General features: G+C 37.7%; 2 protein-coding genes across 2 annotated transcripts; both read right to left on the bottom strand.

Moving 5' to 3' along the window:
- Nucleotides 1-707: 707 nt before the first annotated feature.
- LOC119982127 (pectin acetylesterase 6-like) lies at nt 708-5,611 on the bottom strand. The gene is made up of 13 exons (XM_038825334.1): nt 5,294-5,611; nt 4,922-5,004; nt 4,567-4,696; nt 4,349-4,422; nt 3,829-3,915; nt 3,625-3,749; nt 3,471-3,531; nt 3,057-3,110; nt 2,870-2,947; nt 2,377-2,482; nt 2,128-2,273; nt 1,330-1,433; nt 708-973 (listed from the first exon to the last, which is right to left on the bottom strand). Exons 1-13 carry the CDS (start codon nt 5,460-5,462, stop codon nt 859-861), a joined length of 1,332 nt encoding a protein of 443 aa, XP_038681262.1. The 5' UTR covers nt 5,463-5,611; the 3' UTR covers nt 708-858.
- Nucleotides 5,612-6,729: 1,118 nt separating this feature from the next.
- LOC119983156 (protein ABC transporter 1, mitochondrial-like) lies at nt 6,730-14,408 on the bottom strand. Its single transcript, XM_038826848.1, has 8 exons — nt 13,670-14,408; nt 12,603-12,828; nt 11,870-12,022; nt 11,241-11,399; nt 10,300-10,459; nt 9,428-9,537; nt 7,952-8,068; nt 6,730-7,532 (listed from the first exon to the last, which is right to left on the bottom strand). Exons 1-8 carry the CDS (start codon nt 14,197-14,199, stop codon nt 7,134-7,136), a joined length of 1,854 nt encoding a protein of 617 aa, XP_038682776.1. The 5' UTR covers nt 14,200-14,408; the 3' UTR covers nt 6,730-7,133.
- Between the last annotated feature and the right edge of the window lie 1,042 nt (nt 14,409-15,450).

Below are 15,450 nucleotides of genomic sequence, written 5' to 3'. Positions count from 1 at the left end.
GTGTTTCATGGCGTTTTAGACTTGTGTTACTTTCGTCTCCAGTCACAGTCACAGTCACAGTCACAGTCACAGGTCCCCCAAATTTAGTGGAGCTGTTCCGCAATTCACAAATTCTTTTTTTAAAATTCTTTTTCTGGGCATTTCTAGAGGTGTAAAATGGCCCGGTCCGTTTACCTCATCAATTGTGTCGTGCTAGGCCCGACCCACACCTCTTAACAGATTGGGCTGGAATTTCCGGCCCTCACAGGCTTGGGCCCTAACATGCCGGGCTATGGGATTTGAGGTTCACGGGCCGGTCCCCCCACTAAGACTAAGACATTGGGCTGTCCTATTCACAGTGTCGGACCGGCCCACTTTACTCCTCTACGTATTTCACAGGGTTATGATACTAAGTTATATGCCAATTATGATAAAGATCCAACTCAACAGCTGTTGGAATAATTGAGATACCAATTGCTCTCCAAGGATCTTAGTCATTTTCATTTTCATGCTGACGCCGTGCCGCGGAACTTTCTAAGGAGCCTACATTGGACATAAGGTAGCGAGGACAACCTGGTTTCATACTTCTTATGATCTAGTTGGTGACTTCCTGGGATTCAAAATTCAGTGTTGAATCTCTGCCAGCCTATGACGACTATAAAAACTACGAACCCTTTCAGGGGTCACCGAGTGTACAAAAGTTAAGAAAATTAACCCAAAGAAAGGTATAATGGCAGCTAAAGAATTTTTGAAATTTATGATTTCAGTGTTGAATATCTTATCTTCCTTCCTTGACTAACAAGGACTTTGAATTGAAATAGATACATCTCTCCAAAGAATAATGCATGTCAATGACCGCATCAAGACTGGATGGCACATTCAGAGTATCAAAGACGTCGAGAAGAAAATGAGTATGCTGAAGAGACTTAGACTTGTCGTCGAGGACCTGGATACTGGTACAATGATGCTCGTGTTCGAGCTCGATGTATTATCACTGCAGAGGATGACCACATTCAGTCTCTCACAGTTGAAAAAAAGAGAAGATATTCAATTTCGCTGTATTCGATAAACGACAAAAGATGAACAACGATATGCCTGTAATTGTTTCAGATATAGCCTACTTCTATATCACCAATGCTAGACAAATTTCTCCTGAAAAACATTAGTCACACAGCACAAGGAGCAGAAAATCCTTTTCCAGAAGTCACCTTCTGTCATCTCCCTGAGGATGCTAGTTGTGACAAACATTTATAAAAATCGGAAGGACTTTATTATGATGGTAAATTTTTTATTTTTTTTTCCGAATGTCAAAGCACTATCATCATAAATGAATGTTATGATTTCACTTACTTGAAATCTAGATTGTGGCATGTTCCGTCACTCGGGTAAGGACCGTCAATGTCTTTAACTTCTTCTCGCTCAAAATACCAATCTCCAACAGCTTCCGCGACCCTCTGCATATTAGTTGAGTAATATATTTGTAACTCAAATGCAATTTAAGAGCTATGCCCCAGTGTGTGGCATGCCTGTGTTATATAAACCACACAGTGATGCAGTGATGCATATCGCAAAAATATAAAACGTTTATGTTAAAGAATTTAGGAGATGTCGATTCATGTTCCAATCAAACCTAGAATTCGAGTTTTCAGCAAGAAGTTACACATAAAAATGAACCCTCTACACCTTTCTTCCTTGGACTTGCAAGTTACTCAAGTAACTCAGATTGAACCGTGAATTCACCATCCAATTTCCATATGCAAAAGAGGAGATGCCATATGGCTGCAAGGAAAATCCAATTACGTTGCTCCCAAATGATCTATTTGCAACTTTGTAAAAATCTTCCGACATTTTCACATTCATATCCTCCCGCTAAATTATAGAATACATACCACATACGGTATGCTTATTGATCAACCGTATGCAAAATGAACACATGAGATTCAATATCATGGAGTTGATAATTCACCACGACAAAACGAAAAATCTCATGCTGCTTCAGAACTTGGTATCAGGATTTCATGCTTCTCCCTTGATCATGATTTCACACTACACCCTCTCATATGAATAACATATGAATAAATCACAATACATATCTGTGTAACTGGTTACTATGAAATGTTGTTGCATGAATTGACAGTACATTCATACCTTTGTACCAATGCGAGGAGAATCACCAGCAAACCAAGTTTCTTGCATCTCAGAATGGCAATGCGCAAAACACGAATTTATGAACTCACCATTTTGATTGGATGTTGAGAAAACTTTTATAGCATCCAGCATTTGATTCCTAAAATCTGTGTTACAGGGAATAATGAGAAAATAATGTACATTCATACACCCTTCATTTTTAGTAAAAATGGAAACTGATGCAGAAGAAAAGCTAAAATTAAATATAACCTTGTAGAAACTGCATCTGCGATGAATTGCATTGTGTATGATTTTCTCTGCATTTTTCCCAATATCCAAGAGGATCAGCTGATTTTGGAGCTAAACTATTTCTTACCTGAAGAAAACAAATACAGAAGCATCACTAAAGCAGTTCAGAATTTAGGGAGTTGTCCATGTCACAAACTACCATGTGCTAATGAGAAACTGATATTTCAATTGGGCCGACGAACAGAACATCTCCAGAATACCAATGCTACTCTGGCCTTTATAGGTTCTATGCAGCCATGATTTGTAGCACCACTTGCTTTTGGGCTTTGGATCAATTGGTAAAAGAAGACAAGTGACGTTGATGTAGGCTATAAAATAAAATCTTGTCGGGCCAGAAAAACAGAACCGTTGTGTGAAGTATTAAAGAATTATAACAATTCTTTGCCTCTCAAGGGGTGATTGATGGAAGAAGACTTATAAGAAAGGGAAAAAAATAATGATTTAACTCAATTACCTGCCATAGATCATAGGCTGAATTAAGAAGAAACAGGGGTGTCGTAACATCTGCAACCAGATTCTGAGGGAAGAAGCACTGAAAGACAAAAATGCTGAATCATCATCTGCTAATTAATAGTCATAAAGTATCCAGACTTCCAAGACGAGAGAGAGAGAGAGAGGGAGCAAGAGAAAGCGACGATTACTGAAGTTGGATCTAGGTGGTTGGTACAAGTGCTTGGCAGATTCTTCTGCACTCCCTAAAATCCACAGAAATATATCTGTCAAACAGCAGCTGAAAATTAATCAGATCCATAAACATGAATATAATAGTGATCCTTCAAAGGACATATATGTCACTCAGTGTTTGAAGAATTGAAACTCCTTTGTTCAAAGACACCAGTACCATAAGTTAAAAGAGACCTATTCCTAAGATATTGAATAACATAATTCAGGCAGACGGATTGAGTATTTCCTTCATTTGCAAGCATTTGCTTCAGGTGACAGGTTATATAGGGAGGCTAATGTGTCCAGCTCCCACCATAACAAGACAAGGAGGGTAGAAACTAGCATTCTAGGATGGAGTACAATTACCATTACCATGGAAATCAAAGTACTACCTGCAAGGTAACCACACCTCCATAAATGTTTCTTAGGGTGTGTCCACCAGAGACATCGATTCTGCATAAGCAAAGAATTAATGAATGTCCGATCTCTTCGATGTACTAATGCTTCATAAATTCATAGAAGAGACAATAAATAATAAGTGCTTACGCATCAAGGAACATTCCAGCATCGCTTAAACATTTTACTTTGGTAGATTGTGGAAATAAGTCCCGGAATTCATCACAGTGTAGTATGGATGCTAGACCTCCAGCAGAGCAACCAGAAAGCAGCGCCTGAAATATATTCTGGAATTATATAGCTAAAGTAACACAATATTTATACCAGTAATAATGTAGTCACTGAATTTGAAACCTGCTGAGCATTTCGCATTCCCATGGCCATTAAAGCTTCCATGGCAACTAACCAGATGCGCTGTCCTCGAAAATGAAGTTGTGCAGCCTGTAAGAAAAATTAGTTCAAGCATCAAGCGAATTCCTATAACCATGAGTAGAAAAGATGCAAAGAACATACTCAACCAAAGAGAAAGGAAAATAATCCTATCCGCCTCCTGAATTAATATCTATATTTCCTTCCTGTCTCAGACTCTCAGTTTAGAGCAATAGAATTTGATTTGTCCGAAAGGTATTTGTCTAAAATGTACGAATGCTAAGGATCAGGTACGAATGATGCATTATCAGTCAAATAGACAAACCCCATCAATTAGATTAAAACTGTCACATTAAATGTGAAATTGGGATAGTTGCAACTTGCAAGGCCATAAGGTTTTGTTCAATTAGTGATTTAGCCATACCGACAATTTTGTTTACAAGAAAATCATTTGAAAACTTGTGTGACATTGAATAAATCAGCAATGGAAGACAGCAGTATCAACCTTATCCTCGCCATTCCCAGCAAAAGATGCCCCATCGCAGTAGCGTAGTTCAACTCTGTTCCAGTTGAAGAAATCTGCAAGCATAAGAAGCCCCAGAAGATAAATACTCAACTATACTAATATCCCCATATCATATATGCCAGTAAACTGCAGATGAAATCAGAAAATCCATTTGATATAGACAGATTATATGAATAAGTTTGCAGCAGAGAGAAAACCAGGATTTTCTTCTGGTTTGTTGCTCAATATTCCAGTGAAATTTAGTAGCTTTTCCATATATGTTGATGATCCATGACGAGTGGTTTTCCGAAAGATACAGCTTTTTATGTCATTACACCAACCCCCTCCCTGCATTAAGACACACAACAAAACGAAATCAGAGTTGCCTGAGCAACAAATCACAAGAAACAACAGAAAGCCCAAGTATGCCATAATATAGCAGCTAGACCACTGTCCATTAAATTTATTAGCCATTTCTTAGTATGAAGAGTGGATTCAACTTCAAAAATTCAATTTTAAGGTTATGATACAAAGAAAAAAGTTTACTTGAAGACCACATCAAATACCCTTTACCTCCAACTGAATGAGCCAGCTGTTTGTGCCCGATCCAGACCCGGGATCCAAGTGGTAACCAGGCAATGTTCCATCCAAACAAACTGTGGCATTACAGGAGATGAACCATACAGCTTAGAATCCACATTTCTAATTTTCAACGATTCTAACAAGGCATAATAACAACAACAACAATAATAATAAAAGCCCTCTTCAAATTATCATAAAGTTATTTCCTTTAGTTATCGATAATCTATTTTTCGAGATCTTGAAGTTCAATACACTTGATCTCCATAAATGATAGTTTTTATGTTAACAATTTTGATAATCGAAACTTTTAACAAGAAGATGAAACTGATTTTCACAAAAGGAAATTTAATAGAGAGAGAGTACCGGCTCCTTTAGAATCAGCCCCATGAATGAGAGTGAGTGGGACCATGAGAGATTGAGCAGGTGAGGAAGAAGGCCAGGCCGCATCCTGACGCCGGCTTAAACAAAACCCAACTCCACAAAACCACATACTCCACAAAACCACCGGCACCACCACCACTTGTCGCCTCATTCTGCCTCGATTTTCAAATGTTATTGTCAATTCAGTTTTCAAGTTTATAAAAAATTCTCAGAACCGCCCGAAGTGCAAAAGGGAACAAGAATATTCATTAAAGGACAAAAACACTACAAGACAATCATGAATCATCAGAGTGCAAGACCGTTTGTGTCCTTTACAAAGTTATATGATAAATCGGTGTTCTTTCCGTGAAACCCAAAGCCGGGTCTCTCTCTTTTTCTTGGGTCAATTAGATTCCCTTTAAAACACCTTTTTTAATCCAAGATTTTAGGGGGTGATGGTAGCAAGGTTTGATGAATCACTTCGATGATCTGGTTACAAGTTTTGATTTTGAGATTGAACGGTAATGATTGGTGTGAATTTGTCAAGAAATTGCAATGTGGGGTTTGGACCTATAAATGCCAATGCCAAGGAATTTTACCTTTCAATCTTCCTTTCATGGGGATGGGAGACAATTCCAACTTCCAAGTCGGTCATCATAATTGATTCATTCTTTTACCCACACAAATATATTAAATAATTACAAGATTCTGAGGTTTCTATGTTGCAAATCATTGTGGAAAGATCGAATACCAGCAGTAATAAGTGGAAACCGCATGAATTTATAATTGCGAAACAACGATAATTTAGAAATTACCATTCCGGTTAAAACATCCACAATGATACTCATTTGGAGCGACAAATATGGTCGCACGAAAGAAAAATGTAACATAGTAGCATTGAAACAAGGTGAACAATGCATGAAGACAGACCAATTAAGAGAAGCAATATTTATAAGATATGAAATTCATTGCATCAAGTATAATTCTATCAGTCGGTTATAAGTCGGTTATAGACCCGCGATAATATATGATTCCGAGTGTCAGTTATATAGAGACAGTATGTCCAAAACAGATGGATGAAACAAAAATGCAAATATTTAGTTGAAAGTGTAGCCACATGAAGAAATATATAATAAGAAATGACGTTATTATATCTAAGATAGGAATATAAGATAACCGGTTAAGATGGTACATGTAAAAATAGCAGTGTTGGGGTGCAGAAGAATCGAAAAAATTTGTATAAAAAAGCATAAGAAGCAAAGAGTTAGACCTCAAAAAAACATAGTTTAAAGTAATAAAAAATTATATAAATTCAATAGAAGTTGGTAAAAATATAATTTTAAATAGAAATAAATGACGGAAACAAATACACAACGAATTTCTGTTGATTTTCTCATAAACTCATGTAATCGACCCCAAAATTTTGGGATAAAAGCTCATAATGAAATTCGTTACTTTTCCATTAATAGCCACAAATGCACCGAATCTTGCAACTTATTTTCTAGTCAGAGACAAAAACTCAATGGAATATCAGGATGCAACATGAAACAAACCACCCAAGTAAATCTCAGAAGAATAGAAGCTTGATATTACAAACTGAAAAGGAGAAGATTGGGTATCCCAGCTAAATCTACCTTATTCAAAATTACAGCCTTGTGCTATCACAAAATTTCTAATTCTTATTTCACCAATTGGGCTCTAGGAAAGAAATGAATTGTAATCCCCGCAATGGTTTAATTTTACCTTAATTTTCTACACGGACACCCCAGCTGATACTACTCCAGCTGCACATTCCATCCCAATAATATTAAAACAAATAGAAAATTTGAGGAAAATCATGAACCTATTGAGAAGTCATGGCACTTGACAAGAGATCGTTACCATCTTCACCAAAATGATGGTGATCATACACCTCAAATAACAATTCCCTACATGGCACAACGGCTCGAAGCTTAATGCAAGCCAAGAAAGCACCTGAAAGTTTACGATGAAGACTGTAGACCTCATCTGGTGGTGGTGTGAGCCTGTGCCTCAGCATGGTAGCCCCCAGGTTTGTGATGCTTTGAGTAATATTGGCGGAGTGGAAGTCAAATGGACCAGGCTTAGAAAATGGCAAACCCACAATAAAACCAGCCTGAACATGAGCATCTATCATAATCTCTGATTCCATTCCTGTCATAAACCCAAGTCTCTTTGACATTTCAATCACTCCATCTCTATCTCCATTTGCACATGCAACAACCTAAGCATAATACGGCAAAATGTACTCACTTGTCACAACTAAGGCAACACAATAATTAACAATTCAAACAGCTCATGAAATTATTAGTTCAAGAATCAAGATCATTGGGTTGGGCATCTTGCACCAAGGATAACCTTAAAGCATACCAGCATAAGCATGCCAAGATTAAACCCACGTTGCCCTTTCACAAATGGGTCCTTTTTTTTTGTTGTAATGCAACAGTCAATAAGGGTTTGAGATTATTTAACTCCAAGCCTAACATTAAATGAACTGAAGCAAAACTTCAGCCACACCAGCTAGTGGGGAAGAAGCCCATGATGAAACCCAGGGACCATATCAGCATTCGTGATCCATGTAATAAATCATGCAATTCAAACGGACTAAATTAAATACTCAGGCACATAATAAAGAGATTTTACCATTCTCAAATAGTCATCGACAAATTTTTTAGGGTAATCCCGAGCAGCTCCAAAGTCGATGAGATTCATTATTTTTTTGGTCTCATCATATAAAAAGTTGCTCCAATTTGGATCAGTCTGCACCACAAGAAACATAACACAAGCAAAAGAAAGATGAGACCATAGAAAGTATCAGAGTAGCTGGAATAGTGGAACCAAAAAATTGGGAAAAAAATACTGAAGGACGAAATCCTAGAAGAAACCAACTGAGGATCTCTCTGTTTTAGTCATTTTATTCTCACTGTGAATATCCCAAAGCAGTTTATTACTTCATAAATCGTTGATGAAAAAGTTTGCACAGAATAGAGCCAGCAAATTTCAACCGCTGCTCCTTGGACCAACTTTGAAGCAGCCAGGATCCAGATCTTACTCCAGAAAATGGTCAAATTAGATACATCAGAATTCAACCTAATCATGAAAAGGTAGCCACTTGGCCACATACATGTACCTGGATCTACTAATCTAAAGCAACCCTACAAGGGAGTTGCACATCAATTAGGGCAAGAAACTTGGTTTCCCACAAATTATTGAGCTGAAACCCGAAGACTAACCTCACAGGGCTGATTAAGTCTCATTTTAAAAATTTAACGCTTTTCCCTTGCCATCATTCTGTAGAACCCTACTTTCCATTAATGACTTCAGGTGTCTCTGTCAAACCACTAGCTCTCATATTTCAACATCTAAAGCTTTTCACCAGTCATCATTATGTAGCACCCTACTTTCCTAATGACTTTGGTTTTCAAGGTCAAACCACTAGCTTCCAGTGACAAAGTTGACACAGCGAAGAGCTTAAGAATATAAACAATGGAAGCAGCTGTTCTTGGTATCGCAAATTCGCAATGGTGAAGGCATTTGGCAGCATATCTGGGCTCCCCTTACCCTTTCATTTGTATTTTTTTAATCTCCAGGATTATAATAATTTCCTTCCAGATAGGCTGTAAAGCCTTAACAACGTTTGAAGTGATGCTAAGTAGGACAAGAAAGCGCGAGTTTGAACATCGAACTCTTTGTTGCCATATTTATAGAAGATTAACAAACAACCAACCATAGAATAAAGGTTTAAAGGAATTACAACTGCGTTTTTATTTACAGTGTCTAAATACTTTAGTATTCTATTTGTTCAAAAAGTGGTATAATCTTCTATGTCAAACGACATATAATTCTGCTATTGCTGTCTGAAATAATTCCATACACTCTGATCACAATTTTCAGAAATTTTCTTATTTACGCAAGTAACAATTACAAAAATTATAGTAACAGATAGAGCACTCGCCAGACATAAAATAATCAACCACTCTCAAAATGGACTAACATGGAAGCAACATCTGCTAAGCTCAAGGAAAGTTAGGATAGAAATTGGAAAAGTAGTAAGGAGGGGAAAGGCAAGAATCAAATAAATTATAGTAAAAATAATTAAGGTAAAAAGAGCACACATGCCTGCATAAAGCGGAAGACGAACAGCTCCATCAATGTGAGCTGGAGCAACTTCTTGCCAACATAATTACGAGTGTCTTGGTTTAGTATTGCCACTTGATCAATTGGAATTCCTGTAGCAAGTGAGAGTTTCAACTTAAATAAAAAGAAACCCTATAAAATTCATGGATGGCAAAAACTGATAGTATGGCATCAGAATATTCGAATATGCATCATAATATTGTACCCAGAAGAAAATACATGTTTTATAAATTTGGAAAGAGAAGAAGGAAGAAAAGGAAGACAATTATCCTAAGTTTGAGAGAGACAGAAATTTCCTTTTCTCCATCATTACTATCGTTGAAGCCTTAATCTCAAAACACTTTGGATTTGATTCCATGAATACTTATTACCTAAGAAAAGGTAGTAGCCACCAAGAAGTGAGACAACTCTAGCAGAAGGGCCATGTATATTTATTAGCATTTAATTTATATTTAAGCTGAACCTAAATAATGCTCATTTTTCTCACAAATTACTCTATCGGGAGGAGCTTCACCAACTATTTCACGTAATGACAGCCACACGATGCAACAATAAGGCAGGCTTTTATACCAGAAGTTTGATAGCCGTGACATGCTGCACTTTTGAATTTACATCAGTGAGTGGAAAGGAAAAGGCAAAACATAGCCAAGTATCAAAACAAAAGTAACTTAAGCACCATTTGTCCATGCATTTCAATCAACATAGCTCTCAGCACACATTGAAAAGAAAATTCCTATCGCAAGAAACTGTCTAAAATATTAAAGGTTTTGTCCAAAGTTATTGACACCAAACAGAAACAGTTAATTCAAACCCTGTGTTTTAAGAAGAGTAACCAAAGAGCATAATGTAGTTACCAGAAACAAGTTCTGTGGTTAATACTCTTTTGCTTGCAATTTCAACCACAACAATCGGAACATAGAAACCTTCTGTATCAGATAACAGATTATGGAACCGCTTCTGATTGGCTGCCTCCAACTCATAGTTACACTCACGAGATAATTCTTCTTTTGCCACCTAAATTCCACAAATAATATGATCATGCAATTTATGAAATTCCTACTGTTCCATTTCTATTGTCCACTTTGATAAACCATTTCCTTAAGCAAATTCATCATTTATGCATTTGTACCAAGAACGCAGTAAATAAAATACAAGTTCCATACACAACCCATAAATTTCAGATCGGACTTTTAGTATAGAAACCAATGTACAATTACCAATAATTTAAATAAAGGGCATTCCAAAAAGTTAATTGATTTTGTGATTTACACTTAGAAATGGGTGGAAATTCTGTGTACCAAAGAAGGAACTTTGGAACTGTAAATAAGATGGGCGGAGTATAAGGACATAAAATTCTTTGTTTCATAGCTAAAGTAGATAATGGATCCAAATTCCAATAATGTGGAAGCAATAATCAATATAAAATGGAAGAGTCTACACCAATATTTTAAACAGTATAAATTCACGTAGCCAAAAAATAAGAACAATATAGATCCAAAAACTTAATCAGATGTTCAACGAACCATCACACACTTAGACTCTATTTTGTAACGCCAATTATATGAGATGAGAGAAAGGAAAAATGAAGCAATAAGAAGTGTTTGGGCACCAGAGAAATTTCTGCGTCCCTATCGTGAATATGATGAAAAGATATACTATCATTTGAATGCTGGGGTAATCAGAAAGGTTGGGAATAGTCCAATCTATATGTTGGTTAGATAATCATTCTACAGACAACTGTTCAAACATAATCATCACATACATCCAATCATCCATGAATTTGAGAACTACATACCTTCATAGCTTTGTCAAGATAAAGTCCTTCTGGAATTAAATTTGTATAATCTAATAGAAGTTTCACATTCTCAATGTCACTTTCTATGCTATCTGCAACACCAGGGTACTGAATTTTCATAGCAACTTCCATGCCATCTTTCGTAACAGCTCGGTGAACCTAGATGGTACAAAAATATATAACTCCAAGATAAGTAATGGCCTGAAAGATATAGAGAACAAGAACCTAGAGAATAAAATCTACTCTGAGGTAATTAGATCATTAAAATGCTTAAAATTTTGTTTAGAAATACTGCACAAGCCGTGGTTTTAGGAGAATTACTTAAGTCAAAAACCAAAATCTAAAAGAAAACTATGAAAGCAAAAAATAGAACAGTGTGTTCGTGCGCATAAGAAAGAGAGAGTGAGTGAAAAACAAACACAAAATTCTGGTTGAGGATAACTTCATATGCAACATATAGCCAAAACTTCACACAATTACTTCTCTGGACAATATTAAATCAGTACTGAACACAATGGTCCGCATAAATGGCCAAACCTAGTATGTTCGGTTGCCAACTGAAGCAGAAACCAAAAAGTGAGAAGCAAATGTTGGCTAGAAACTAGAAAAATATAGCTATGTAGCATCACCTGGCCAATACTTGCAGCAGCCATTGGTTCATAATCAAAACTACTCAACTTGGAGGACCAGTCACGACCTAATTCAGCATCCAAAACTTGATTAAGCTGGCTCCTTGGCATCACATCTGCACCTTGGCGGACAATATCCAGTGCAGCCAAGATCTATGGAAATGAAAGATGACAAGAAAGAAAGCACAAGAAAATTAATATTAAAGTTAAATCACAAAATATCACTGGCAAACAAATGCAAATAGTGGGTGTCATCCTCAGTTCAAAGACCTCCCTAACTTTGGAATGGCCAAGCAGTCCTTGACATGTACAGCACCTGCAGGTAATAGTGACCAACAGGGTTTATGGCTTCCAAATGAAGAAAAAGACACTATTTCTCTGCATTAAGCAAGATGACGTCTTAGGCCTAATTTATTACCAACCGTTATTAATTTTGGAAATTCAAATAAAAAAATCTGCTGGTATCCAATATCCTATTTTGCGCAAAAATTTTTTTTGACAGTCTGCCCTCTACCCTATGCATCTAACATCTTCACAGAAAATTTGCAGTGCAGGATTTAAGACCTTTGTCAACTCTAAGCTCATATTTTCAAACTAATTATCAATAGTTAGAGAAGCCTGACGGCATGATCATCGATGACTAATACCGTATGCCCTTTCTTTTGAATGTTAACCTCCCAGCATTATACAACCCATAAAACAACATTCTGATATGTAACAAAAAAGCTCATACCGGAGCAGGAACAAGAGATTCATCTTGTATGCTCAACATTTGCCCTATTTTGAGTGCTGCTCCACGCATTCTGCATAGTGCAAGAGCCAATCGTTCGGCATTTTGATCAGACAAAAATGGAGAAAGAGCAGATTGCTTGTCCTGTGATTGTGGTGTACCCCACATAAGCCTCTTGGCAGATTCTTGAATTGTTCCCCAAGCAAGACCAGCTCCTAGACCAGCAAACCTTTAAATATGGGGTTCTAGTTAGGGATGGACAAGAAAACTCAATGAATGAAGTCACACAATAGTAGAAACATTCAGCTGTTGTAAAACCAATAATGCATTACATAGTTCAATTTCCTATATCAATTAAGAATGGCATTATATATTATTCTTATAGAATAAGAAACACAAGGGAAAGTGAATAGTCCCCGCTAATATTGTGTAGTAAAGAACATGTATCAACAGATATATCGCAATTACCAAGTTCTGACATGACTAATTCCTTAATTAGCATAAGATCAACTCCTAAACAACAACGAACACAAGCCACAAAAATCCAGGACCCAAGGTTGAACATACCCTGACTGCATCGGTAGTTTTCATGCATGAGTTGATTAATGATATTATGATAGTGCGTGGGTACCTTAGAGCAGCAATCGAAATAAGAAGTACAAACGAAACCAGGCTGCTAATTCAAGAAATAAGAAGAAAACATCCAACACCGAAAACAAAGAATAGAGTAGAATCAAAAGACACCCACATTATTGATTGCAAGATTAAATTTTAGCCCAAGACCAACGCAATAGATGCCAGAACCCTGCATTGAAATACATGTTAAAAACTATTGAATATTTTGCACAAATATTTTCCTGAAGATGCATGCAGAAATTCTACTGCAACAATAATAGAGTCTTTAAGCTAGTTTCGTAAAGAATAAAATTACTAAGAAGAGGTTTCAGAACAAATTTCATTCCAAATAGCACAGGACAATCTCAGCAATGATAAAATATAGCTAGCAAGAAGCATTGGGAAACTTACACGAAGTTAGCCAGCCAAAAACACTATGAAGTATAAATACTCACCCAAGTGCCCTAGTAAATGGCGTTGTAGGAACTTTCCTCTCCCTGGGCTTCCGCCTCTTCACAGGTGCGGCGGCCAGCTGTCCACCACCCGCACTGCTCGTAGTCTCCAAATTTTGAGATTCACGTTCCTCCACCCCACCATCGCTCGCCAAATCACCAATTTCATAAGTCGAAATCTGAGGAGAATCAACGACTTTCTCTTCCATAACGACATTATTACCGTTAATAACTTCATTATAACTAATTGACTGTTCTTGAACAGGCCTGGGCTCTGCCGCGCCAGCAGAATGGCCGAAATAAACAACGGATTCTTTGGGCTTGGGGCTGGAGAACTCCCGGACCTTGCCCCTGGTGAGGCCCGACAAGTCGGTGGCCGAAACTACGGCTTTCTTCAAGGAGGACGTGATTAGGGTTTCAAAATCACCTTTCCTGGCGTTTTCAAGAGTTTCAGATCGTTTTGCGATCTCCTTGGCAATGAGGGAGATGCCGTTCACTAGCCTGCCAAGGTGTTTAGAGAAATCGGAATTCATAGCCGGCTGAGCCCTACTTTACATAAATTACCTCTGCAACTGTTGTGATTACGATTGATGTGGTTTTCTGATATGCTGGTGTATTGTGTTTGCAATGTTGAATCAGATATGGCTGATTGGCTGTTGCGTCCGAATGAGAAGGTTTAGGCAGAGGACGTTTACGTGGGGTTTCTCCCATCCATGAAAATGGCAAGAACCAAGCTGGACTTAAATGACGAAAAAACCCCGTCTGGTTTTTCCTTTTAAATTTTTTCAAACCTCAAACCTCAAGTATAAGCCCCGCCCAGTAAAATATGGGCTAGGGCAACCTTTTATTGTCCATGGGCTGGGCCTGAATTGAAAATTAATCCTGAAGCTTTTCTCGGACCAGGTTTGTAGCCTGGCCCGTCCAGGCCCACGCCTACAAACCAATTTGCCCATCACTTTTGCTCGCAATAAAAGGCAATTGCTGGACCTGATGGTGTCCATTTTGGGCTGTGTACAAATAGGCCCAAACTGAACTTTTACAAGTTTGGGTTGGGCTAACCCTTCTTGCAATGGCGGAAGGAATTTTTGTTATGACATGTCAACAATCAATACTACTATTAACTAATAGCGGAAGCCTCGAATGGAAAAGGAGGCTTCTCATGAAGCCACGTCATCAATTTTTCCTCCTCTAATATTTGTGCACGTGGCTTACACTTAGATTTAAAGAAGAGGACCTTCTCTCCCCGTTTATATTATCAAGGCGCCTTTTCATCTGCCCGATTCATGTACACTCTTTCCTGCGCCTCCTCTTCTTCTGTCCCTGGACCGATTATTCGCCTTCGTTCATTCACCTTTTGCTCTGTTCGTGCCTCTTTAAGTTTATTAGAGGGTTGTTATACTTTGTAATTAATGTCCATCTATCCAAAAGTCTTTATCTTCAAACCCATCTCTTGCATGGGTTGATTCACTGTAATGAGTTTTGTCATATACTCTGTATTAATGGAATTGAAAGGGGATCTAGGTATCTCTGCGGCAGAGAAAGATATCATGGCTATGGTTGTTTCTTCTTCTGATCGGACTGCCAATGCCAAAGGACATGCCTCTTCTCCTGCACGCCTCTTCTTCGGTGCTTGCATCAGTTGGCTCGGTTTGGTGCGCTGATCTGCGAAAGGCATTGGCCTATATTTTGTTGTTCATTTCTAAAAATTTCCTGCCTCATACTTATGAGTTTGTCTATTCATACCCCTGTGTTGTTCTCTTGGGTCTTTTTCGATTTTGGCGATC

Source organism: Tripterygium wilfordii, chromosome 17, assembly GCF_013401445.1.
Source record: "Tripterygium wilfordii isolate XIE 37 chromosome 17, ASM1340144v1, whole genome shotgun sequence".
In the NCBI taxonomy this organism is placed as follows: domain Eukaryota; kingdom Viridiplantae; phylum Streptophyta; class Magnoliopsida; order Celastrales; family Celastraceae; genus Tripterygium; species Tripterygium wilfordii.
The sequence above is the reverse complement of the archived record's forward strand: the minus strand, read 5'-3'. Positions and strand labels throughout refer to the sequence as shown.